Below are 24,272 nucleotides of genomic sequence, written 5' to 3' on the forward strand. Positions count from 1 at the left end.
TGTATGTGCTAGCAGTGTCGACTCCCTAGGTTTTTTTGTTTTGTTTTTAAACACATAATCTAAACGATCTGGAGAATTTTAAGACCTGATAATTTGCAGTTCCGAAAATTGGTATGTTTTAACTTACCTTTTGCCCTGCAAACCTAGCAGTTCGAAAGCACGTCAAAGTGCAAGTAGATAAATAGGTACCGCTCCGGCGGGAAGGTAAACGGCATTTCCGTGCGCTGCTTTGGTTCGCCAGAAGCGGCTTAGTCATGCTGGCCACATGACCCAGAAGCTCATGCCAATAAAGTGAGATGAGCGCCACAACCCCAGAGCCGGCCACGACTGGACCTAATGGTCAGGGGTCATTGGCCACTGGCAATAAAAATCTGACTGAATAGCCTGGGCAAAGGTAGGTTCACATGACTGAGTGGGTATTTGAGCCCTCACCGCACAGGTCGTAGCCCAAAACCTGTTGGATGCGCCTAAAGGAGTTGCAACCTGTAAGTGCAATAGCCAGGATCATATCCCCTGTGTATGATGAGATTTACCAGTATATCTATTTTTTTAACCAAAAAGAGGAAGTTATATCTGTTTTTAGATTTCTACTTACTTATTTACTTACTTACTTACCACCCTTCAACTGAGAATGACAGGTTGGTTTACAATATAAAAATACAAAAGTACATAACAGTAACAATCAAAACAATACACACCACACACAATTTAAAAGGCCCTAGATGGTTTAATTAGCTAAAGGCCTCTGAGAAGAGGAATGTTTTTGCCTGGCGCCTAAAGATATGCAATGAAGGCACCAGGTGACCATCTGTAGGGAGAGTATTCAAGAAATGGGGAGCAACTACAAAAAAGGCCAATTATCGTGTTGCTGCACTCCAGACCTCTTGTGGAGGAGACACACGAAGAAGGACCTCAGATTATGATCACAGGGTCCAGGCTCGATCCTATGGGGAGATGCAGCCCTTAAGTTATGGTGGTGAAAGCTTTGCTTTATACAGAATGGCTCAGAAATTGAGACTGCGTGTTGAAGTGGATAGAGCACAGAGTGACTCATAAATGGGTTCGCATTTTCAAAAACAACAGCACAGATACAGGGTGAATCTTGGAGCCCACATACAAAACTAATAAATAATAGTGCAGCATGCATGTATTTCTTATTAGACTCTCCAGACACATGATGGGAGTTATATCTATTTGGCCATCGTAAAACTGTTGCCATAAAAACATGTTTATTGAGCACAAAACTTTGAAACAGGTTAAGGAAATCAGGCTTTCATTCAGTAATAGGCTGAAAATAGGCTTCAGACATGAAGGTATTAAACTTGTCCTGTTTGTGAAAGAACTTCTTTCATAAACTGTTTAGAATGGAGAGCATGGAGCCTGAAGACAAGCGTACTGTATTTAAGACAGAACTCAAAATAACCTCTTCAGATAAAGAGAGAATGCATTCTGTCATTAGTGTTTACTTAAGGAAGAGCTATGCCTTCAGAACCAGGAAACCACAATGTGTATTAATGGAAAAGAAATCTAAAAATATATGACCAGCCTCCCCACCCTCCTCATTGCCCACTTCGGTCCCTTTAATAGAATTGCAGGTTATATGTTAACCGTTCTATATTCTTGCAAATGTGGTGTGTGGTAACCATAATGCATACATAATTCATAGGCCAAATGAACATGTGCCATTTTGCTAGTTTGTCTATGATTTACCTATGCATCAGCTGCTGCATCAGGAGAGCCAGAATGGAAAATAAGGTCTTTCCTTGCAGATCCGGAACTGCTCCACTGTTTATGGTGAATTCATTCTGGGGCTGGGCAGATTCTCACCATTGTGGTGCATATCTTCAGGATTTGCCACCAGCTACAATCCCCATAATTTTTTGCCAAATGTTGAGGGTAGCAGGAGCTATCCAGTGTTTCCACCAAATGCTGTTCCTCCATTGTCCTTCTCTTCCACACATGGTGTTGCCTGGTATCTTGGGCCTGCGGCTACTCTTTTTTTGGCAAGATTTTGATGCAATATTTCATAATGTTTATATTTTGTTTTTTAATAGGGGAAATAGACGAAAGGGTTAAAAACAGAGTTAGGGAGCCCGTGGTCCTCCAGCTGTTGTTGGGCTACAACTCTCGTCATTATTGACTATTGCTGACTGGAGCTGATGGGAGTTAGAGCCCATCAACATCTGGAAGGCCATTGGTCCTCCTGTCCCAGGCAGAACTTCTGTACCATTAATTGTTTGCAGCACCCTTAACAAAAATTAGGAATATAAGAATGAATATAGTTGTCAAAACTGAAAAAAGCATTGCCGATTGAACCCTGCCCAGCTTTTGTTTCCCTCCTTTTCCTGAACAAGTTGAGCAACTGCAAGAGTCAATTACAGCGGCTGCTTTCCCTACCTGGAGCAAGCCTTGCTAATCGGTTTTCTCCCTATCCATTCCTGGCCCTATCCACATCACATCGCCTTGGGCCAAGGCAGGAAATTGAGGAGATGAAGGTGGCTGGCAGCCTCAAGGAACAGTGCTGCTAGTGCCAGCTTAGTACCAAGTATTCTGTTCTTGTCAGAGATGACGGTCTTGATGATGCCTCAGGGATTCTGATCATCTTTAATTTTCTCTGCTAGCAGACATGGGCAACAAGAAGATGAAGGGAAAGGTACGGCTAAACTTTAGGCAGAAAGTAGCAGGTGTCAAACATTGTGACGCGCACTTGAAAAGCAATGGGGGAAATGTGTTTATTTCCTTGTTACTGCTTACTCAGACTTCTTCTCACCTCTCCTCCCAGATCCCAACCCAGAAATTCTTCCAATACCTTTTAGGCTGCTGATGTAAGACATTGATGAAACAGTTGTGCCTTCTGTTATCTCTACCTCCCCCTTTTCCACCTTCCCTCCTTCCCATTCATGATATGTATGTGGAAACTATAGATCTGCTTGCTTCAGGAAGTTGGGAAGAGTGGTAGGAGATGGAAGAAAGGGAAGAATTAGCAGGAGAAACTGCCTTGCCTCCCGCCTTATCAGTAACTGTAAAGTTATAGGGTGAATTTTTGAGTTGCACCATATTTCTTAAAGGGCGTGGGTCCAGTTAGGAACAAAACAAGCTGCTAGTTGCTTGAAACCACAAGAGGGGAAAGTGCTCTTGTACTTGAATTCTGCTTGCAGATTTCTCATAGGCATGTGATTGGCCACTGTGAGGACAGGATGCTGAACTGGATAAGCCATTGGCCCAATGTAGCAGACTCTTCTTATGTTCTTATCTTCCTCGATTTTCTCTGTACCAGGGGTGATTTCTTTTTAGCCTGAGGGACATATTTCCTCATGGACCCTCTATGTACTAGTTGTGGGTGGAGCCAAAGCTGGAAATGATTGGAGTTTGGAGGCAAAAGCCAACAGAGCTACGGATGTGATTCTTCCTTTTGTGCAGTCCCAGTCTTGTAAAAGCTGGATGTATCTGCCTACACCTCTCTACATCCAGGCAAGCAAGTGGCCTTATCACTATTATTTAATAGAACACACTTCATGATCTTAGAGCCATCATGTAGCCAGGGCTGTCTTACCCATAGGCGCTAGGGGTGCGGGGCACCCAGGTGCCGGGCTCTCAGGGCTGCCAGGCCGAGAGTCTGGGGTCTGAGAGCTGAGTCTGGGGAAGAGCCTGCCCATCAGTCAGAGCACAATGGCGGGCTCTTCTGCTGCAGATGGCTCTGCACCACAGGTTAAGTGGTGACCAAGCCATCGAGACACTGAGGCAGCTGGCCGGCTCCACCTTCCTGCGTGCCTGGGGCTGGGCAACCTGGGGGAAGGGGCGCCAGGCAGATCTTTGCACCCTGGCGCCGCATATGCTTAAGACAGCCCTGCATGTAGTTGATTCCCAATCCTTACTCTATGTCACTGGCAAACCCTCCCAGCCCCACCTTGCATGTCCCCGGATTCATTGGAAAAAAAATCTGGTAACCTTACTCCAAACCTTCTGCCTCTCCAGTCCCAGTGGGCTCCACCATCCATCTCTGAATCCAGTGGTACAAATTTTTGAGGCCAAAGCAAGTTCATAGGGAATGTGAGAGTAGGCAAAGAAGGAGGAACAATTTAGTACTGTAAAAATGTATATAGTTCACCCACTCAGTGGTCAGATGTGAAATTGGGCTCCCTGCATCTACTATAGGGGTTGAGCATATTCTGTTCTTCTTAAATAGCAGTATCTCATTGCAATTTTTGGAGTTTTGTTATCGAAGTCAGCATTCTGAGAACCTCAGGTTTCATTTAGTTTAAAAGCAAAAGACTCTAGCCCTCAAGAGTGTGAGCAGTTCCTTTAAAAAGTATGAGCCACTTCCAATATTTACCAGGCAGGGTTTTGAAGTGTGTTTGTGTGCTTTTCTTAAGCAGAAAGGTCAATGGGGGGCGGGGGGGGGGAGAAAATTGTGTGGTAATTTCTCCAGTTTTGCATATACTGGTTGTAGAATTAAGTATTTATTGACTTTTGCTTTTGTGTGTATGAAATTGAATTCATTGGTTTGTATCATCTTCTTTTTCATCACCATTATTAACAGTTTGCTTCAAAGGCTTCTGCATGACTTTCAGAGTGCTATCTCTGAGTAGTCTCTTAACTCTTTTCCAGGCAGCCTGCAACAATATTGTTAACAGCAGTTGAAATGTGGGATGTAAATCCTCTTAATAAATAAAACACACATACCCCTGAAATATTTAAAATGTGAATATTTTCACTCTTTGGTGAATCACATATGGCTGCAGCTGTTTGGGGATCTTTACACGAGAATGACTGTGCCTGCCTCATGTGGGGGTAACTTAAAATAACATTGATAATTACGTTCTTGGCACCACCATTGCCATTTGCATGCTCATGTTTTTGAGAAATGCTTCCCAATCCTACATGCCTCATTATTGGCTAGGGCCACCCTGGGAATGCAAGAGCTGTCAGTCAATCCCGAAGCATGTCATGCGTTGGCAAACTACATGTTGCAATTACACAGAAGCTGAGTGTTCCGAGGGCGCAGTTGCAGAGGGTTTGGGAACTCGATCAAAGCCTGGAGAATATTTCAGCAAAGCGGAAAAGCTTGTCTTCACTCTTCATGCCACCTTCTGATCATAAACGAAGGAGGCGATGGGAGGGAGGGGGAGCGAAGAGGAGAAGGCACTGCGGGCAGAAATAACAATTGCCTCATTTACAGTGGTGAGTCAAGGCTATATGCTGCAGTCATCACCAGTAAAGCACTAAAGAGTTAGTACCTTCCTATCACTCCAGATCTCCTGAAGTAGAAGTCTGTTACAATGGTACCTCGGTTTTCGAACATCTCCGTTGACGAACATTTCGGTTCTCAAATGCCGTAAACCTGGAAGTAAGTGCTTCGGTTTTCGAACACGCCTCTGAAGTCGAACATGCCACACGGTTTTTGCTGTGTGCAAGGTTCTGAGGCCTAGCTGAGTTTTCGGTTTTTGAATTTTTCAGAACTCGAATGTTCTTCTGGAATGGATTACTTTTGAAAACCGAGGTACCACATTAAGTTGCAATTCAGCAGGTGCTGGATTACTCAGAATGCTGCCTTCTGCAATGACTAGTTTTCCTAAGAAGAAAGGTTGCATGCTTTTAGCTCAGAGAAAAGTTGAATAAGAGGTGAGGTGATAGACGTTTATAAAATAAAACATGGCATGGAGAAAGTACATAGAGAAAAGTTTGTTTATTTATTTATTTAACTAACTAACTAACTAACTAACTAACTAACGTATTACTTGCTTGTCACTTGAAAGTCTCTGAGTGACTTACAGTAATACACACACAATACCATAAGGGGGGGATGTGTCTTATAATATATTAATATATTACCAAACATAACATTTATGATGAAAACAACAGCACTCACCATAAAAAATAATAGCAAACAAGATTAACTATACTCAGATAACAAAAAAAGAACATTCCCACCCACTAATTAGCAGATGAACAACTATTTCCCCACTTTAACCAAATTGAGATTGCTGTAGCTATTTGTTGACACTTTCTAAGTGCTTTGTGGAAAGTCTGTGTTCTCCCCCCGCCCCCCGCCCTGTGACTTTCATGGAAACACAGCCTTTGACTGAAAGGGATTACATGCTGCTTTCAGCATATCAACAATTCCTCAATGGTCACATTCAATTAGTGAAAGGGAAACACCTGTATTTGTAGAGGAAGAGGCTTGTAGATTAGACTGTGCAGCCTTAAGTGGTAACATTAAAAACAGAGTGTGTTACTTATTTCCGGTACAGCAATGTGTGGTGCTGTTGGGGCTGAGTGTGTTTGTGTGTGTGTTTATGTGTGTGTATTTGGATAACTGTTTTGCACGTGGACTTTCCATTATGCTTTGCTAACGGAAATCGATGGATAATCATTACAGCCTTCTTGTGCTTTTATATAAAATATTGTTTGTGCATATGTAATGTTAGGAAAATCTGAGGTGTCAACAGCTGTTTTAGCATAGTAGCTAAGAGAAAGAGGGGTGAGAGAACATCCTGGTCTCTAATCTCAACTGACATATCAATTTACTTGCTAGCCTTAGACAAGTGGCTGTCTTTTACTCTTTGGGATGGTAATATTTGTGTTATTCTGCAAGGTTGTGATAGGTTTAACTGAGAAAATGGGTGTGGTTCAGATATAACATTCTTCCAAATCATGGTGTGTCAGGTCAGGAATGTGGTAGGTTTTCACACACATTCTTTAGTACAAATCATAGTTTACCCTTGCGTCCACACTGGCAAACAATGCTTTGTCCTATTCCTGCAAGCCACAATCTGGGTTGAAGTGTTAGTGCAAAATGCACAGATCACTCGTTTGGTGCAATGGCAAACTATGGTCTGCGCTAAACAGGAAAGAATTCATTGGCTTGGTTCAGGTATAGCGAGAAACCACGAAATTTCATTGGAAGAATGAGCTTTGGGCATGTGTGCATCTTTCTTTCGCACCTATGAGAAGACAAGCATTTGAAATCTGAACTTAAGGATTTGGTGCTTTGTTCAAAGTACACTTTGTGAGAAGAAGCCAGAAATTTCAACCTAACTACAGGAAACTATGGTTAATTTGAAGTCAGAAGTGAACGTGCTTGATATTCTTCATGAATGTGAGATCAGAGCGGGAATCTGACATGGAACACACTGTGGCTCATTATCAAGGAGGAAAGGCATGGGGAGTAAATATCCAACACTATCATTCTGGTTGCACAGCGGAAGTCCACTAGCAGAATGAAATTCCCACCCTCTCTCCCCTTCAGTCCCTCCCCTGCATACCCTCAAAATCAGTTCCAAAAGGTTGGGAGAAGCCTCTGGAAAAGATTTTAGGGGAGCACAAGGGGAGGAGAAATGGAAGTGCCACTGCACCAGGGGAACTCTGCTCATTCTGCTTTGAATACCACCCACGACTTCTCATCCCATCTGAACCAAGCCACTGAATCTGCGTGTATGAGGTGAGAAACACATAAGCCTGAGGACAGCTCATGTAATGCTGAACTTTTGTTCAGCATTTGTCACATGTGTAACATACACCAAGGCGATGCCAAGTCTTAATAATATTTATGTTAGTTGATACTAACTACTAATATGTCCCAGACAAACGAAGTGAAGTGGGTAGCTAGGAGTGAGAGGGCCTTTCAAGGGAGCGCTGTGGCTGAGTGGCTGAGAGCAGGCCTTGCATGCAGAAAATTCCATATTCAATACCTGAATACCCAAGTAGGACTGGCTCATATCCTGGAGAGCTGTCAGTGTCTATAGTTCTAAGCTAGGTGGACTGAGGGCTTGATTTTGTGAACGGCAGTTTCCAGTGGTTGAACGTGGCAACCTGCTTAAGAAATGGACTTGCCGTAGAGGTTTGCCCAGTGCCATCTTTCTGCCAGGTGAAGAACTTATTTTGTTCACCCTGGCCTTTAAAATAAAATTGTGGGCTGGCAATCTTCATTTTAAAAATACGTGCTTCAAGTACTTTTAAAGTAGTAGTAGTAATAATAATGAAAAAAGGTTTCACATTGTACTTTAATTCTTATGCTTGTTTTTTGTGACCTTACATTATGGAGTGGCTATATAATGTCTGTCTGTCTATTCATCCACAGGAGCCGATTTCTAAAGGTTGAGGTCATTTCACACATACATCCCAATAAAATATTTGAGGGGGCTGGGTCCCCCCAAAGTTGGTGGGCATTGCCATTCAAATGGTTTGAGTGTGTCATGTGATCGATTATGCAGGGTTGGGCTTACCTGCGCCGCCATATTTTATTCAAGCTGGCTACCTCTATCTATCTATCTATCTATCTATCTATCTATCTATCATCTATCTATTTACCATCTGTCTCTTGCCCTTTGTATTTTACATGACAGTCTTAAGGGTTGTGATGTATTGTTGCCGCCCCCCCCCCCACAGTAACTGATGTTATGTTAGTTTTTAGGTAGTAAGTGAGAGAATGTTATTCCAAATGCTTTCCAAAAACCTTTATTTTTGTTGCTAGTTACACATTCATAATTATCATTTTATCAAAGGAGAGCAAATTTCAAGGAAGTGGGGGTGGGGGAGGTTATTCTTGGCAAGAGGCCTAAGGTGAAAACCTGCTGCATTTAATGTGTAAATTATAATGTGTGCAGTTATGAAGAGTAATTTTTGTGAAATGTTCACATAACCGTGAGATTCCTGAGGAAGCTGTCAGAGAGTCTGCAGTCTTCAAGGGCTAAGATTAATTGAAAAGCAGCTTGTAATACATCGCATATCTGAAGGCAAAATGAATAGTTTAAGTTAAATAACAGCCACTAATCGTACAGAGGGAAAGGATTAGAATACAAAACAAATGGACCTTCTCTCAGAGGTTGACAAAAAGAGGATTCTTCAGCTCTTTACTGTGGAGGACTCCGAAATTGATTGATTTCCCTGTAAGTGAATGTAAATGAGACATAAGGCAAAAACTGTTACTCATTCTGACCCTTCCCTTGGTTTTCAAACTGAACTTGTCTGGGTGACCTTTTCAGATCTCAGGGACAAATGGTATATACTTAATATTTAAACAAGACATTTGAAGGAAAACATTTGTAGAAAGGTGGGTGGGAGGGATCTGTCCTGTAAATGTTTACTAATTCTCCTTTTACAATATAGACACACAATATATCAGTGTTAAGGAGCCTGGGACCTCCCAGATGTTGCTGGATTCCAACTCCTATCAGCCCCAGCCCAGTAATCCTTGCAGGGCTACAGGCTCCTCATCCCTAGAATACATATGTGATTTGCCCCTCTGCTGTCCCAAACCATCCCAGTCCCACAAATTGATTAATATTCTGGTTTGAGCTCAGTTTTACTAACTGCATGCATTTCAAAAACATCTATTTGGCAAGGACAGTGGTTATATTCTGATCCCTGCCCATAGTAAATTGGGGTGTCTGTCTGTCTGTCTGTCTATCATCTATCATCTATCTATCTATCATCTATCTATGTATCTATCTATCTATCATCTATCTATCATCATCTATCATCTATCTATCTTGTTATCGGATTGGGTGTGTGTGTTTTGGATGATATATTAGGGTCTGTGATTTTGTATCTGCAAGATTGTTGTTTGTAGTAAAAGGGACAGCTAAAGTGGTCAAGCCCATCTCTTTGTTAAGTTAATGGCCCTAGTGGGGCCAGTAAGCACTCCATTTACATGTCTAAAGAGTTCCTCAAGAATAGATGTTTGCCATAGACACAACTGGTATAATGCTTTTTCAGGAGGCAGGGGGTAAGCGTCCTCCTCTATTACCTGGCTGGATGCCATGCCATAGCATCCCAGGGGGTAGGAGAGTAATAGGCTGCGGAGCTAGTCTTTATTTTAGTCTTGTGTGAAGCTGGGAGTTGTAAAAGACAGAGAGGCTTAATTTTGCTCTCTGGGCTGAATCCAAAGCAATAGCTTTGGGGACTCCCCTAGAAATCTAATTGGGAAGCAAGATCTGCTGGGATGTTAATGCTATGAGCCCTTCCATCTTACGTTCAGGTTGTATATATACTGTATGTGTAAATGAAACCATACACCCTGAAGACACCATAGTCTTCAGTGACCTTCATTCCATGGAAACCAAATGCTGGGTAAGCACTGGCTGAAGTCTCTCACTAATTAGAGAGTGGGGTGTGCAAAACAATATGCATGTGGGTATCATTTTGCTAGAGTTTCTTGGATGTTTGCAACTCTAGGTGCCTATGATAAGCTTTTGAAGCAGCCAAACATATTTTTAATCCAAAGATGCACATGCAAATAATTATGTAAGGGAGGAGTTACTGATGATTGCTCAGGTTTTGCTTGCTTTATTCAACTTTAGCTGGCGGTCAGCTATACGTATTGCCTGTGGCTGTAATACTATTGTGTTCATGTATTTCTGATGTCCATGTTTTCTGCCCACTGAAGAGCTGTAGCCACAAACAATCTCATGGAGCAGAGATTTACTTGCGTGGATTTAAATGGTCTACTGCTGCAGCTCCTAAATGCTATATAACACCCTTGAAAGTTTCAGAGGTACCTTTCCTGTGATTCACGCAGTCATGAATCAAAATTGTTCTGCTTTGTTTCCATTTCTCCCACCCAATCTGCTGTTGACCCAGAAACCTTCTCTGCTAGATTCATTGACAGTTGGCACTAGAGTAAGGTTACCAGATTTTTTTCAATGAATCCGGGGACACTTTTCAACTTCAGTGGATTTTGTATGGGGACTGATTTGTAAATCCAGGGACTGTCCCCGCGAAACGGGGACATCTAGTAACCTTAAGCTAGAGTCCTGGCCGCCATTTTTCCTTACAGTAATGCATGTGAGTAATTCACATTCTCGTAAGGAAACTAAGGAAAGTAGTCTAATTTACAAAGGTAAAATTACTTCTTTGCTCCACCCACCATGGGGAGGTGGACCTCAGAAGGTTGCCAGAAGGAATGTGGTTCCCAGCCTCTGAGATAGGCCTTTAATCGAAATCAGCAGGCCTCTCCTTATGTTAACTAAGGTGCTGTCAGCTGATATGAATGCCAGCTACGCAATCCTGGCAACAGTAAGAAAGAAGTGAAGGTAAAGGAGACGGTTGGCCCATCCCACTGTTTAACTGATTAGTGTTTCCATTAATGGAGAACAACAGTGCCTTTTCACACGAGAGTCGCTCACACTCCTAGTTAGTCCATTCATTCTCTCAGACCCCTCATGAAAATAGTTTTCCTAAGTTACATTCCAGCTTTGAGAATTTGCTGAAATTATTATTTATCGAGATGATTTATGAGCTTCCTAGGCCTCCTAACTTTTTTGTGGAAGTCTTTCCCCCCTTTGTTTTCAAACAGCTCCTGGCATGCATATGTCAAAAGCAGCAGTTGCCCCTTGGAAAAGGTCATATTTTCTGCTTGAAAATAGGCATTCAGTGTTGGATAATGACACTGCTGGATGAGCCGGTCTTCGGCGTAAAGATACTTCCTTTTAATTTCTGCGCTCAGGAACAGAAGTGCGTCGCTTGTGTTTGGCTTAGATGAAAGTGGATAGAACTAATTTTAGATTTCCAACCCCCCTCTTTGTTAGTTTTAACAACCTTTATTCTAATGGCTGGCCTGCTGAGCAGAGAATCAAAGCCCCTTCAAGGGGCAGGAAATCAATAACCAACAAGGAAAGTCTAAAGAAAATGAATGCATCCAGTGTGAGCAACTGACAGAGGAATTACTTTTTTTTTTTGTATAAGAAGGGCAATAATAGAATGCACATACAAATATAATAGAAACATAAAAAAAACACCAGGAAGGGGGGTGGGGAGAGACTGAGGCTCAAATATACCTAACTCCTATTTATACATCAAAGCTCCTGGCACTTTTGTTTTTTAATTTTAAATGGGATTTGAAGATGGGTTTCAGCTGAAATATTTGTGCCTGTAAAGTGCTTGTAAACTAGCTGGCTGTAATAGAAACATGTATTTAATGTTTCAAAGGGTGAGGGAAAATCTCCCCTCTCAACTTCATGGATTAGGGTTGCCACTTTCACTATATTATCGTTATTGTGATTGTTATTATTATTATTACCACCACTTGTTGTTGTTGTTTAGTCGTTTAGTCGTCTCCGACTCTTCGTGACCCCATGGACCAGAGCACGCCAGGCACTCCTGTCTTCCTGCAGTTTAGTCAAACTCATGTTTGTAGCTTCGAGAACACTGTCCAACCATCTCGTCCTCTGTCGTCCCCTTCTCCTTGTGCCCTCAATCTTTCCCAACATCAGGGTCTTTTCCAGGGAGTCTTCTCTTCTCATGAGGTGGCCAAGGTATTGGAGCCTCAGCTTCACGATCTGTCCTTCCAGTGAGCACTCAGGGCTGATTTCCTTAAGAATGGATGTGTTTGATCTTCTTGCAGTCCATGGGACTCTCAAGAGTCTCCTCCAGCATCATAATTCAAAAGCATCAATTCTTCGGCGATCAGCCTTCTTTATGGTCCAGCTCTCACTTCCATACATCACTACTGGGAAAACCATGGCTTTAACTATACAGACCTTTGTTGGCAAGGTGATGTCTCTGCTTTTTAAGATGCTGTCTAGGTTTGCCATCGCCTTTCTCCCAAGGAGCAGGCGTCTTAATTTCGTGACTGCTATCACCATCTGCAGTGATCATGGAGCCCAAGAAAGTAAAATCTCTCACTGCCTCCATTTCTTCCCCTTCTAGGTGATGGGACCAGTGGCCATGATCTTCGTTTTTTTGATGTTGAGCTTCAGACCATATTTTGCGCTCTCCTCTTTCACCCTCAATAAAAGGTTCTTTAATTCCTCCTCACTTTCTGCCATCAAGGTTGTGTCATCTGCATATATGAGGTTGTTGATATTTCTTCCGGCGATCTTAATTCCGTCTTGGGATTACCACCACTACTACCTCCTAAATTTATAATCATTTAACCAAGCTTTTGCAGGTGTGTACTTCCAGTTTTAGTTCTCATCCCGCCGCCCGTGCCTGTTGCAGCTACATTTTCTTCCGTATACTGTTAGGCTGGTCTTGTATTATGTGTCCTGCTTCGAGACTTTGGAGAAGAGGTGGTGTGGACAGGATTCAAATAATATTAATTTTATAAAGTATGTAACATTTCTTAAGTATAGCACATGGTTTCAGATTGTAAACTGGAAGGCCTATCCCTGATGAAAAAGCCCAACTCCAATGGGCAAAGAAATTAGCGGTGGACATGTTTCCCCACATGTCCCAAGATGATCAATATAAACATCTGGAGGAGTTCTAGTAGTGGCCACCCCCATGGACCAAGGGCATGGCTTATGCTGGTGAGAAGTTGTGCCTTCAAGTGTAGTGGGCCTAGGTATATGGGACCCCATCCTATTAGAAATCAGCCTGTTAAGTTTCAGACACCAAGATAGGATCATAGAATTGTAGAATTCCAGCACTATATGTGCATTTTTCATGTTTCTGTTTCTGACGTTTTGATTTTAAGTTTTACATTTTCTAGTGTGTATGCTTTTTTTCTTACTGCAAGCTGCTTTGAGACACTTATGGTTGAAATCAGGTTGTAAGTTATATTAAACAAACAAATACCGTATTTTTTGCACCATAACACTCACTTTTTTCCTCCTAGAAAGTAAGGGGAAATGTCTGTGCGTGTTATGGAGGGAATGCCTACGGGTGACATGCCTACGGATTTTCCTCCTCTAAAAACTATGTGCGTGTTATGGTCGGGTGCGTGTTATAGAGCGAAAAATACGGGTAAATGAAGGTAAATTCAAATAGAGGAAATCAGGGAAACTCACAGGCACCAGTTCTTAAAGTGACATTGCCTTTATCCTTGCATTCATTCATAAAATATTCATTTGAATTTCCAGCTTGGATAGAAACAATTTAGGAAAGGGAGGAGCCAAAAGGCTTGGATGTGTGAGGTCATAAGAAAGAACCAATAGACACATCTAGTCTTGCATCCTATTTTGAAAGTGGCCAGCAGATGCGTATGAGAAGCCCACAAGCAGGTTTTGGTTTAAATCCTGCTGTTCTCCTCCCAGAGGGAGAAAGAGTTTGTTTTGGGGAATGGACAAACACACACTCACACACCTACCTTCGAGCGAGAGTGATTTAGTGGCTAGAGGAGCAGGGAGAGCTTGTTTGAAATCTCTACTCAGCCCATGAAGCTCGCTGGAAGATCTTTGGCCATACTCCATTATGTTGAGCAAGACCTAAACTGCAGTCTAATTTAGTGGGGTACTTCTCTGGTGCAAAATCAGAGGTTTTTGAAATAGTCCTTTGTTGACAGAACCTATCCCCTGGTGTCCCTGATGTAAATGCTGAAGGTGCCCATATCCCAAAAGTCTGGAGCAGATGTAACCAAAATAGTGGCCTCCAGATGTTGTTTCATTGCAAGTCACAGCACCAGCCAGCATGACCATTGTTCAGGGGTGATCAGAATTACAGTTCAACATGTGGATGCCTCAACATTGGCTTCTTCTGGTCTGTGGGGCCTACATTTCACCCCTTCTGAGCCTGCTGAGATGCCTCTTTGGAGGGGCATAATACTTTCTGTCCCACTTCAAAGAGTAGATGCATCAAGCTATGCATTGGCACACCCATTTTTGCCCAACTTCAGTCGGAGGCAATTAGGAGGAGAGCCATGTGTTTCCAAGACATTTAATAGCGCATTCCTATAGTGCTTTCAAACATATTTTAAAATGCCTTTCCCTCATAAATAATTTACTTAAGTTTTTTGAAAGGTTAGCACTTGCTATAAAGGACGCATCTGGCTGTAAGGGTGGTTTTATGGTTAGACATTAGATAAGGAAAAGTATGTTTGAATATTGGACATTGGGGTATTTCTCCACATTATGGCTATGTCTTTTTTTAAAAAAAAGGTTCTGTTGAATCTGCCAGGGCAGAAAAATAGAGCTATGACTCAGAGGCATGATAAGCCAACAAATGGTTCCGTTAACTTTTTTAATAGCAGCTTTGAATTCTCAGCAAAACTAAAAAGGTTTAACATATCAGAAGGGAGAAGACCTGTGTATAAGGTACATCAAATGAATTCTGTACTTACAGGAGTAGTACGACGCTCGTTATCTGATTGGCTTGGGGATATTTAATATTTAAAATATTGAGAGTGCAATTCTATGCATGCCATACATTCAATGGGTCTCACTCCAAAGTAAGTGTATTTAGGACTGCAATCTAAGCTTTGTTTCAAAAGAAGGAGATCCTGGAAAACAAATTGTCTTATCAATTTTGTATGATGTCGCATCAGGAGCTCTCTGGGGCATTGTAGTCAATTTTAAATAGCTTCACCAAACTTCTTCAGTGCTCATTGGAGCATTGGAAAAGGGGAGCCCAGACCAGACAGCAGCAGAAACGGCCTCAGTTGATGCAGCTCTGATCACTGAGGAGCATCATGTATTCCACAGCAGGGCCACAAATATCAAGTTGCAGTGGTGGTTGGTGTCTATTGGGGCTGGTAAGGTGAAAGGCAGAGAGTCCAACAGAAGGTGGAACAAGAGCCAACGACAGGAGGGACCACTATGTCCGGTTTTAGCCATTTCTTCCTCCCTGCTGAGTTCTACAAGGGGAAGCACTGAGACTAAAGAAAAGGAAGATGACTGTCAGTGGCTTTACCTGGCCTGCCTGTAAGTAAGAAGGTGGGCAGGAAGTGGCAGGCTATGATCAGACTGAGGTGGTTCAGGGCTGGCAAGTTAATCTCTTTCCATAGGTGCTGCTCCTTGTAGGATTTCACTGCTGACTCCTTCTCCTCCTTCGGTCCACTCTCTGTCCTTTTTCTAGCTCACATGGTTACTCAGCTCCGCTGCATTCTCAGGCTGAGCCCTGACCACCACCTCTGTGTTTTTCTGTCATACTCCATCTTGGTCTAGTGGATCCTGTTGACATGGATGAGGACCAAGGGGCTGATGGTATTTGAGGTGGCTGAGGCTATATAGGAAAGTAGTCATATTTATTTGTTTGTTTACTTGCTTGCTTGCTTAGGGTATGGGGAGTGAATTATTTATATGAATCTGTGAAGAAGTGAAAATAATATGCCTGGCACAAGGTTTAAATTAAATGAAGAACAAGCAGGAGTGCAGTTGAAGTATTCATTATTGTTACTGAATATTGTGTTTATAGTTATTTATTTGTAATATTTATTCTAGAGAAGTAACAGTGCAATGCATTTAATAATTTCATATTAGGTGCCCTTTTGAGAACTAATCTTTTAATGCTTTCTTCAGATGGTTGTGACAATGTAAACTATGCATGGTTTGTATGAATTATTAAAAATTAATGAAGGAAAAATTAAAAATAAAGAAAAAAGATTAATATAGCACTTAATAATAAAAAACCCTTTAAGCGGTTTACATAAAATTATATAAAATATTCATACAGATATAATCAACAGACTTAAAAAAAACAAGTAGATTTAAGAAAACTAACACATATAGATAAAACAAACCATTTCAAAAACTAATGTACATAATAAAATTACAGGTCTAAGTTGTTTTTTCCTAAACCAGAAAGATTTTTAGCTGGAATCAGAAGCACCACAACCAAGGGAACTGGTTCTTATTAACAGGCAGGGAGTGTCAGAGAATAGATAATGCCGCACAATCAGTTGAGAATAAATCAGAATAAATCAGAACCTGATAGTGATAATAGGATCCTAACTCTTACTGGCATCCTCAAGCCTCCACCCAGGGCCGGCTCAACATGAGGCAAATTGATGTAACTGCCTCAGGTAGAATCCACTAGAGGCAGCTGCAAGAGCTTCCTGGCTATTTCTTCTGAGCTCACTGGCACAAGACAGAGCTCTGTGTGCCATGGGGCCTGCCCTATATGCTGATAACAGACCTGTTGCCCTCAAGTGTGGTTGGCATAAGGTTACCATATTTTCCCCCAATGAATCTGGGGACACTTTTCAATTTCAGTAAGAATGTTAGGTTTTTGTCAGGGGACTGATTTGTAAATCCGGGGACTGTCCCCAGGAAACGGGGACGTCTGGTAACCTTAGGGTGGCAACGCTATCACATTACCTGAAATAAGATTAAACTGCACATCAGGTCAGATACTTTGCCCTTTGCTTCAAGCAGCAAGGCTCTTAGGAGGGTCCTACTCCATCTTTCCCTATGACCTGCCTCTTAGAAAATCTTGCTAGCTCTGACATTTTGCCAAAGTGTTTATGCCATAGTTCCTAAGTACTCATTGTGGATGCCCTTCTCATTTCTTAGGAGGAGAGGAGGTGTCTCTATGAAGGAAATGGGAATGACAGCACTGTGGGGTTGTCATCTGTAGAGATCAGGGGAACCTCAAGGCTGGGGATGACTTTCTAGGCATTTCTTGTCTGGCCCTTGGAATACACCTTGATGGTCTTCTTTCACCCCTACACACACATGTGCACACACGTTTTCACCTGGCTGGAATGTGTCCCTGTGTTCTGATAATGCTTCTTGCTTGTCTAGATGGAGGAGAGAGGTATGTGCTGGTAGAAGCTAGCCTACTGGACAAAGGTAAAAATATATTTGCTGCTCTGTCCACTTTTTCCTTTGGCTGCACTTGCCATGAGCACATGGACCCCAAAAGGACTCATTCCAGACAAGCAAAAGCACTTGAGAAAGGCGTGGATCAGGGCCAGTGAGAGGTGTGGCTTGCAGAGAGGGCATGATCTAGGGAGAGACCTGAGGAAAGGCTTGGCACTGAATTTCTCTACTCTTGAGCTACATCAGCTGCCTTTAGGCCTGTGGATCCTAGGCAGTTTGCCATTACAGTGGAACCTTGGTTCCCGAATGGCTTGGTTGGCAAACAAATTGGCTCCTGGTTTGCAAATGATACTTCTTTAAATGCACAGTGCAGATTGGGCCTGTATTTGTGTGTACGCACACCTGCTCCCTGCCACCCAAAGAAGATTGTAAGATTGATGATTGTGTGAACTGGCTCCAAAGCTGTGGGTGAAGCCTCAGTGGTATGCAGCTAAGCACCATGTCATTATACCATTGGTCATCCCTCAACAGTAATTCACTTTAGTCTGTTAAAGTCAAGAGGAGACAGCGGCCTGGCGTTCCCACAAGATGTGGTAAGGAGAGAGTCCGAGCATTAGCGTGAAGCCCTATTTTATGAGGGTTGCTATGGTGACCAGGTTCTAGTTATCTGCTTAAACAACTTCATGTATGATTAATGTTAATTACCCATTTTGCATGGTTGACTCCCCACCCCCACCCCGCTGCTGAATTGGCCTGCTGTTGCCTTTGATCTGGTTAGTAATACAATGTGGTTCAATAGTTAGACAAGTGATCAGTTTGCCAATGCTGAGAGGAGACAGAATCGGGTTGCAGAGAGGTCATAGTTTCTTTATCTTCCTAAACACTCAGAAGGTCACGTAGAGTTTAACTGCATCTGGTAGGGTGGAAATGTGCGCAGTAAGGCCCAAGTGAAGAGAATAATGTTCTGAGGTCAAAATGCAGATAAAGAACTTGTAGAATGAGGAGTAATGTGTGTGTGCATGTTCGTGTGTACTCCTTTTGCAGGGATAAAGCTCCAAAGAATATTTCAAATGCTCATCGCGTCACATCCTCTTCCTTGCATTCCATTTGGATATACTTACGAACCAAACCTATTGAAACTGGCCTCCAATGGTCACTAAATTTGAACTGTAGTTCTCTCTGTTCTTTGAACAGGAATTTCTGGATTTTCAAATTTGAGAATCAATGAAAAGTAATTTATGGGAGTAAATACTTTCCTGCTTGGGTCAGAGAAATCGAATCAATGGAAAAGTATTTGAATACACTGCACTTAATTAATTTATGGACTTTGCTTCTGTAAGTTGAGAGGTCACATCCACAATATTCATTTAAATCATATTTACACCAGTTTAGCAAGGAATCATGGGAACTGTGGTTTCACCCTCACAGAGCTACAGTTCCTAGCATCCTTAAATTACAGTTCCTAGGGGAGTCGTATGGCCATGTCGCTTAAATATGATTTAAATGTGTAGTGTGAGTAATTCATGAACAGGGCTTCTCCCTGAGATTTATTTCCCTCCCCAGCTGTAATATGGAGATGATCATTGTGGATTTTCTTATAGAGTTTACGGACAATCTCTCTGCTAATTATGAGAAACATTTTGAATATTTTTGGGGTGGGGTGGGGAAGTTCTGTATAAGCAATTGTTGTAAAGCCGGCATAGGCAAACTCTGCCCTCCAGATATTTTGGAACTACAGTTCCCGTCATCCCTGACCACTGTTCCTGTTAGCTAGGGATCATGGGAGTTGTAGTCCCAAAACATCTGGAGGGCGAGTTTGCCTATGCCTGTTGTAAAGTAGCACACTCCTGCCTCTTAAGAAATTACCTTGATGCCCTGCAAATGCCTGAGAGAAAGGGAAGGATCTTACAGCTCAATCAATACCCTGGTTGAGATGAATGAATTGTATATAAGCTAATGGAAACACCACCTGAAGCTGTCTTAGAGGATTTTTGCTTAAGTGTGTTGTGGCTTTGATGGTGTCAGATGTGCGAGAATTCGCCAAGCCAAACATTCATAGGAAACTGCCATATGTTGAATCAGATCACTGGTTACTCTATCTCACTAATGTCTACATTGACTGGTATCAGCTTTCCTGGGTTTCAGGCCAGGGTCTCCCCCAGCCCTACCTGGAGGTGCTGGGGATTGAAGATGGGACCTTCTACATGTAAAACAGAAGCTCAGCACTGGGCTATGACCCTTCCCCTTATAGGTTCCTGCGATCAACAAGTAATTTACTAATCAGAGTCCCTAGGATAGAGGATAGGGTGGAAATCTGCCCAAATCAGTAGAGACTGCCAAATTGTCTGGCATTAATTCATAAGTAGCAGGTGTCAAAAATGAGGTAGCTACCAGTATTTTTTACTTTTTTTTAACTTAACGGAAAATATATTGGCTCCCTCATTTATCACCTTTTGTAGCAAACATACTTTGGAATGTGTCATATCTCATTGACATCCAGAGATTCAATGCTTTCCCTTCTCATCTAGATAACTGCCAAGCCCACAAAGTTTATAGGGAGGCTGCTGAGTTAATGTTGCTGGGTGATAATCCACTTCAGTTTCAGAAACATGAAGTACTGCTGAGATATATTTCCAGTTGGTTTATTCTCAGCACTCAGGGGGATAGGATACTATTTCAGTTTCTCTAATGAAGGCCAGAAAATGAAAGGCAGAGCATCAGGTTAAATTATGCCTAAATGAAGGGCTAGACCCCCAGAGGAAATCAAGCTTCTGCGGGACAGTATCCCTCCATTAATCCTACAAAATGCTACATCTAATGTTAATTCTTTAAAGCTGAACTGTTGAAAGATCTGCAGATCCACCTAGTGCTTTAAACAGTGATCATTTCAGCATTAACATTTCATTGCTCATAGGGAGTTGTTGCATTGGTGCAATTTAATAGTATGCAGCATGCACAATGCAAGTGGTTGGTCTGGCAGGACGTGAGCCTTGATGTGTTTTGTATATACTATCACTTTGCTACCCCTTTCCCTTTGTGCTCCATTGGCAGTATGTTGCCATTGGGATGCAATCCTCTACAGTATCTAATAATGACAACTTCATTGCTGAAGCTCTCTCTTACTAAGGTAGGTATATGATGTTGCCTCAGCAAATGACTGAAGCTGTGTCCTGCTGAGGTAGAAAGATGTTGTTCCAGCAGGGAGCTGAAGTCAACTGAAACATTGTGGGCTAACGTGACCTGTACTGTGACTGGCTCCACCACCCTAAAGGAGCTAGTTGGGTTATTAAAAGGCAGGGAGCTGAAGTCAACTGAAACATTGTGGGCTAACTCGACCTGTACCGTGACTGGCTCCACTACCCTAAAGGAGCTAGTTGGGTTATTAAAAGGCAGTCTTTTGATTTATTTGAAGTTGGTGACATGGAAGGTACTGCAGGAGACTCCTCCTCTGAGTCTGAGGATGGTGGCAGAAGTGTGTCCTCTTGTTGGGAGGGACCTGGATATGGTACTGGCAGTTCTCCCCCTGTGAAAGTGACCTGAACTTTATTTTCATCAGAGTCCTCTGCCATTCCTTGCAAGGTCCCAGGGTCAGCAGTCATGACACCAGCAGACCTTGGAGGAGGCACTTTGGGGAGGCACTGGTAGTCAGAAGAGACAGTTTGGGGCCAGTGATCAGACTCAGTACATGACAGTATCATATGCTTCATAAAGTCAGAACTAACTTCCCTCCCCAATGCTTGATTTCAAAAGGATTTAAGACTTTCAACTTTATTTATCTGGATGGGTTTTGAGTGGCTTTGTATTTTGATGGGCATATGGTTCATAGGTTCACTATGCCAGCAATTTTGTTTTGTGTAGTGTAAAAGTATGTGTGCGTATCCTTTCATCACATACATAAGTGATTGTATGATGTGAAAGCTCTTCAAGTTGCATTATCGCCCTCCCCCCACTTTTTTTTTTATACAAGGAATGAAGGTGTGAATTGGGCCTTCTTACAATTCTTTTGGTTTGGTTCAGACACAGTTAATCCGGTTAATTTCTGATACACCAGGAATGAGTTGTGTGCTCCCTCTCCCGGTTGTATCTCTTGTACACCTTACTTTAATACTTCCCGATTTGCTAATCCACAGTTTCTCATGATGTCGAAATCAGCTGCTGTTGGAGCAACCTCTATGAACCAGGATACCAAATTATAGTTTGATTCTTGCCTGGTTTGTAGGGAATGCTAAATCCTGGTTTGGATGTCACAGGAAACTATGAATTATAAAACTAAAAAGATGGCTCACAAGGGGAGGAGAGAGAGTATGGACACATGACTTATCCAAAGTCCAACAAATCATTACTTCTGAACTTGACCCCATGTGGAAGGGGACATATGTGCTTACTCTGTTATCACAGTTGAAGTCGGTTTTCATTGTCTTTCAGCCTACACCTCCCTCCCAAGAAAGAAAGACAGATGAAATATTATTTTATATTGCTAAGCATAAATAATCTAGTAATTAAGCAAAACACACACACAAGCAACCTTAATAATCACCAGCAAGCAATCACCATTCAATTAAAGAATAATTACATGGCTATTTGTACCCTGCAAAACAAGGCATTACTAAAATCAGTAACACAATCAATATTTTCACTGCAACAGGATGTGGTAGTGATGGACCTTTCAACCTGTGCTGATTAAATTGCCATCAGATTGTTTCCTAGTTAAATCCCCACATGTTTATTTGTCTTGATTAATATGTAAATTTACATCTGATTCTAGTAACTTTAAAAGTAGAGCCTTGGCCTCCATCAGGAAGGCTATGTTTTCAGCTATTTGCATACAAAATGCTTCTAAAAGTTTGTCTTTAAGTTTGCAAAAACAGCAGTTTTAGACTATCACATGACAGTCTACTCTCGTATCATTTTGGCCACATTGGACTTTCAGTGAAGTTCGCTTTCCCCTCCTGTAAGGTAAATGCCTACATGGCTCAATTTCACACTAAACCATGGTTTGTGCAGCTATATTTTTAGAACCTAAAACCATACTATTGGCTTCCAAATGTACTGACAAGGCACAGTTTTGACGTGCTTGTGAAGTTTCTATTTCTTTTTTTGTTTGTGTGCTGCCCAGCAAGCAATAATATAGAGCTGCTTACTCACTTCAATCTTCTCTGGGGTTCATGTGGTTTCTGCAGAGGTGGAGCTACTATGGTTTGTCAATTCACCCACTGCACCAAACCATGGTTTGCACTCCTTCAAAGCATGGTTTCCAGTTTTGTTTCACTGGTCAATTGTAAGTCATGTTTCAGATCAATCTCTTCCTTAGCCATGGCTTGCACTGATGGTTGAAGCGAGCTCCTGTAAATCCAGAGGGGTAGGACCTGTTACTGCCACCTTTTCTCCCCCCAATCATAGTGCTTAACTGTTTGCTCCCTCTCACACAGAAGTGGATGGTAGAACATAGGTGTCATATACAGCAGTGTGCATAGGGTGCCATAATGGGGTAAAACCTGCCTTCCTCAAGAGATGCTGGAGTTATGTGGGAAGGGGGCTATTGCTCTTACAGGGTCCTCATAGTTAAGACTGCTGCAAGGAGAAGACCAGTGGAAAACCTGTGGCCCCCCCAGAAGTGGTTGAACTCTTAAGTCCCATCAGACCTAGAGACAGGGTCAGTAGTTAGTGGTGATGGGAGCTGTGGCCCAATACAATTTGACTCAAGTTACTTTCTGCTGATCCGTTTGTTCCATTGTGGTGATACCCAGCTTATCACTTCCTCATGATCGAGTACTTAAGGTGCTTAGTTAGTGTGCATTGATGGCTGTGTGTAAAACTGCACACTTAGTAAGTATGATGTTGCAGTGATGTGAAAAACAAGTGATCTTGTCATTCAGTTGCTGCTGCACAAGAGCAGGTCTCCAAAGTCTGAGGACTGTTGTGCAATAAAATGTATTGATCTATACAGCAAAGTTTTTTATTGTGTTTTGCTGCATTGTATTGCATAGGACTCCCCAGAGTATATTTTAAAAATGCACCGACTATGGGACTTAAAAAATTAATCTAGATAAAAAGGACAAGGTTTATAGGCCTAAAGTAGTAAACTCAAGAATGATTTTAGGATGTGATATGTGTGTGTGTACCTGAGATCTAGACAGATGTATAATAAAACAAATATTATGCACACTCTTTGTGGAAGTATGAATACAGTAATGGCACCTCTGTGCAATAGTACCAGAGATTTCTGACATTTAACCACTTGAGTGTGTCTCCTTTTGATAAAGAGCTTTGCTACTGCAAGCTTGATGGAGTGAAATTTAACTTTCGTTTCTTTGCGAACAAGGGAAATCATTTTTGAGAGAAATGGTTCTTGCTATGAACCTCTCATTCATTGTTGCTGGTTGGCTGTATAACACAAAGTTTGTCAAAAGCTTCTTTACTCATCTGGATGGAATGGATTTCTCTGTAGGAAATAAGAGGAGGGGGAATGTCCAATTCGTGTTCTGTTTAGTGAGTACTAAAGGCTCCAGGTGCTTTTGTACATGAATATTTCACTCACTGAGAAGTTGCAATGTGGGATTTGTGGTTTTATATATGATTTAACAATTAGGCTACAATCCTATTCACACTTATCTGGGATTTAGCTCCATTGAACTCAGTGAAGCTTCTGGGTGTACATGCATAAGCTCTTAATAATTCTGCCGGATGCATATTTGGTTCATAGTTGATCTGAGGAAAGCTTGTGGTCCAAGTGTCTGCCTGTTTGGGTGGCAGGTCTAATTGGAAATCTAGCTTGATGACCTAAGTCTACTTTTTTAGTATCACTTGCCCTGCATATCACAATTACTGGCCAGGTTACAGTGCTTGTGTCCCATT

The 24,272-nt window shown here is 42.0% G+C and overlaps 1 protein-coding gene across 9 annotated transcripts in view; it reads left to right on the plus strand.

Moving 5' to 3' along the window:
• Positions 1 to 24,272, plus strand: part of DACH2 (dachshund family transcription factor 2) — a 314,613-nt gene that overhangs the window by 139,311 nt on the left and 151,030 nt on the right. The window contains exon 1 of one of the 9 annotated variants that reach the window (XM_083424219.1): positions 17,988 to 18,010. The exons of the other annotated variants lie outside the window; for them this stretch is intronic. Within the exon in view, the coding sequence (XP_083280345.1) occupies positions 18,006 to 18,010 (5 nt within the window). The 5' untranslated portion in view covers positions 17,988 to 18,005. Of the gene's footprint in view, positions 1 to 17,987; positions 18,011 to 24,272 lie in introns of those variants that run through there. 9 annotated transcript variants of the gene reach the window in all.

This window comes from Podarcis tiliguerta, assembly GCF_965153285.1.
Source record: "Podarcis tiliguerta genome assembly, chromosome: Z".
Lineage (NCBI taxonomy): Eukaryota > Metazoa > Chordata > Lepidosauria > Squamata > Lacertidae > Podarcis > Podarcis tiliguerta.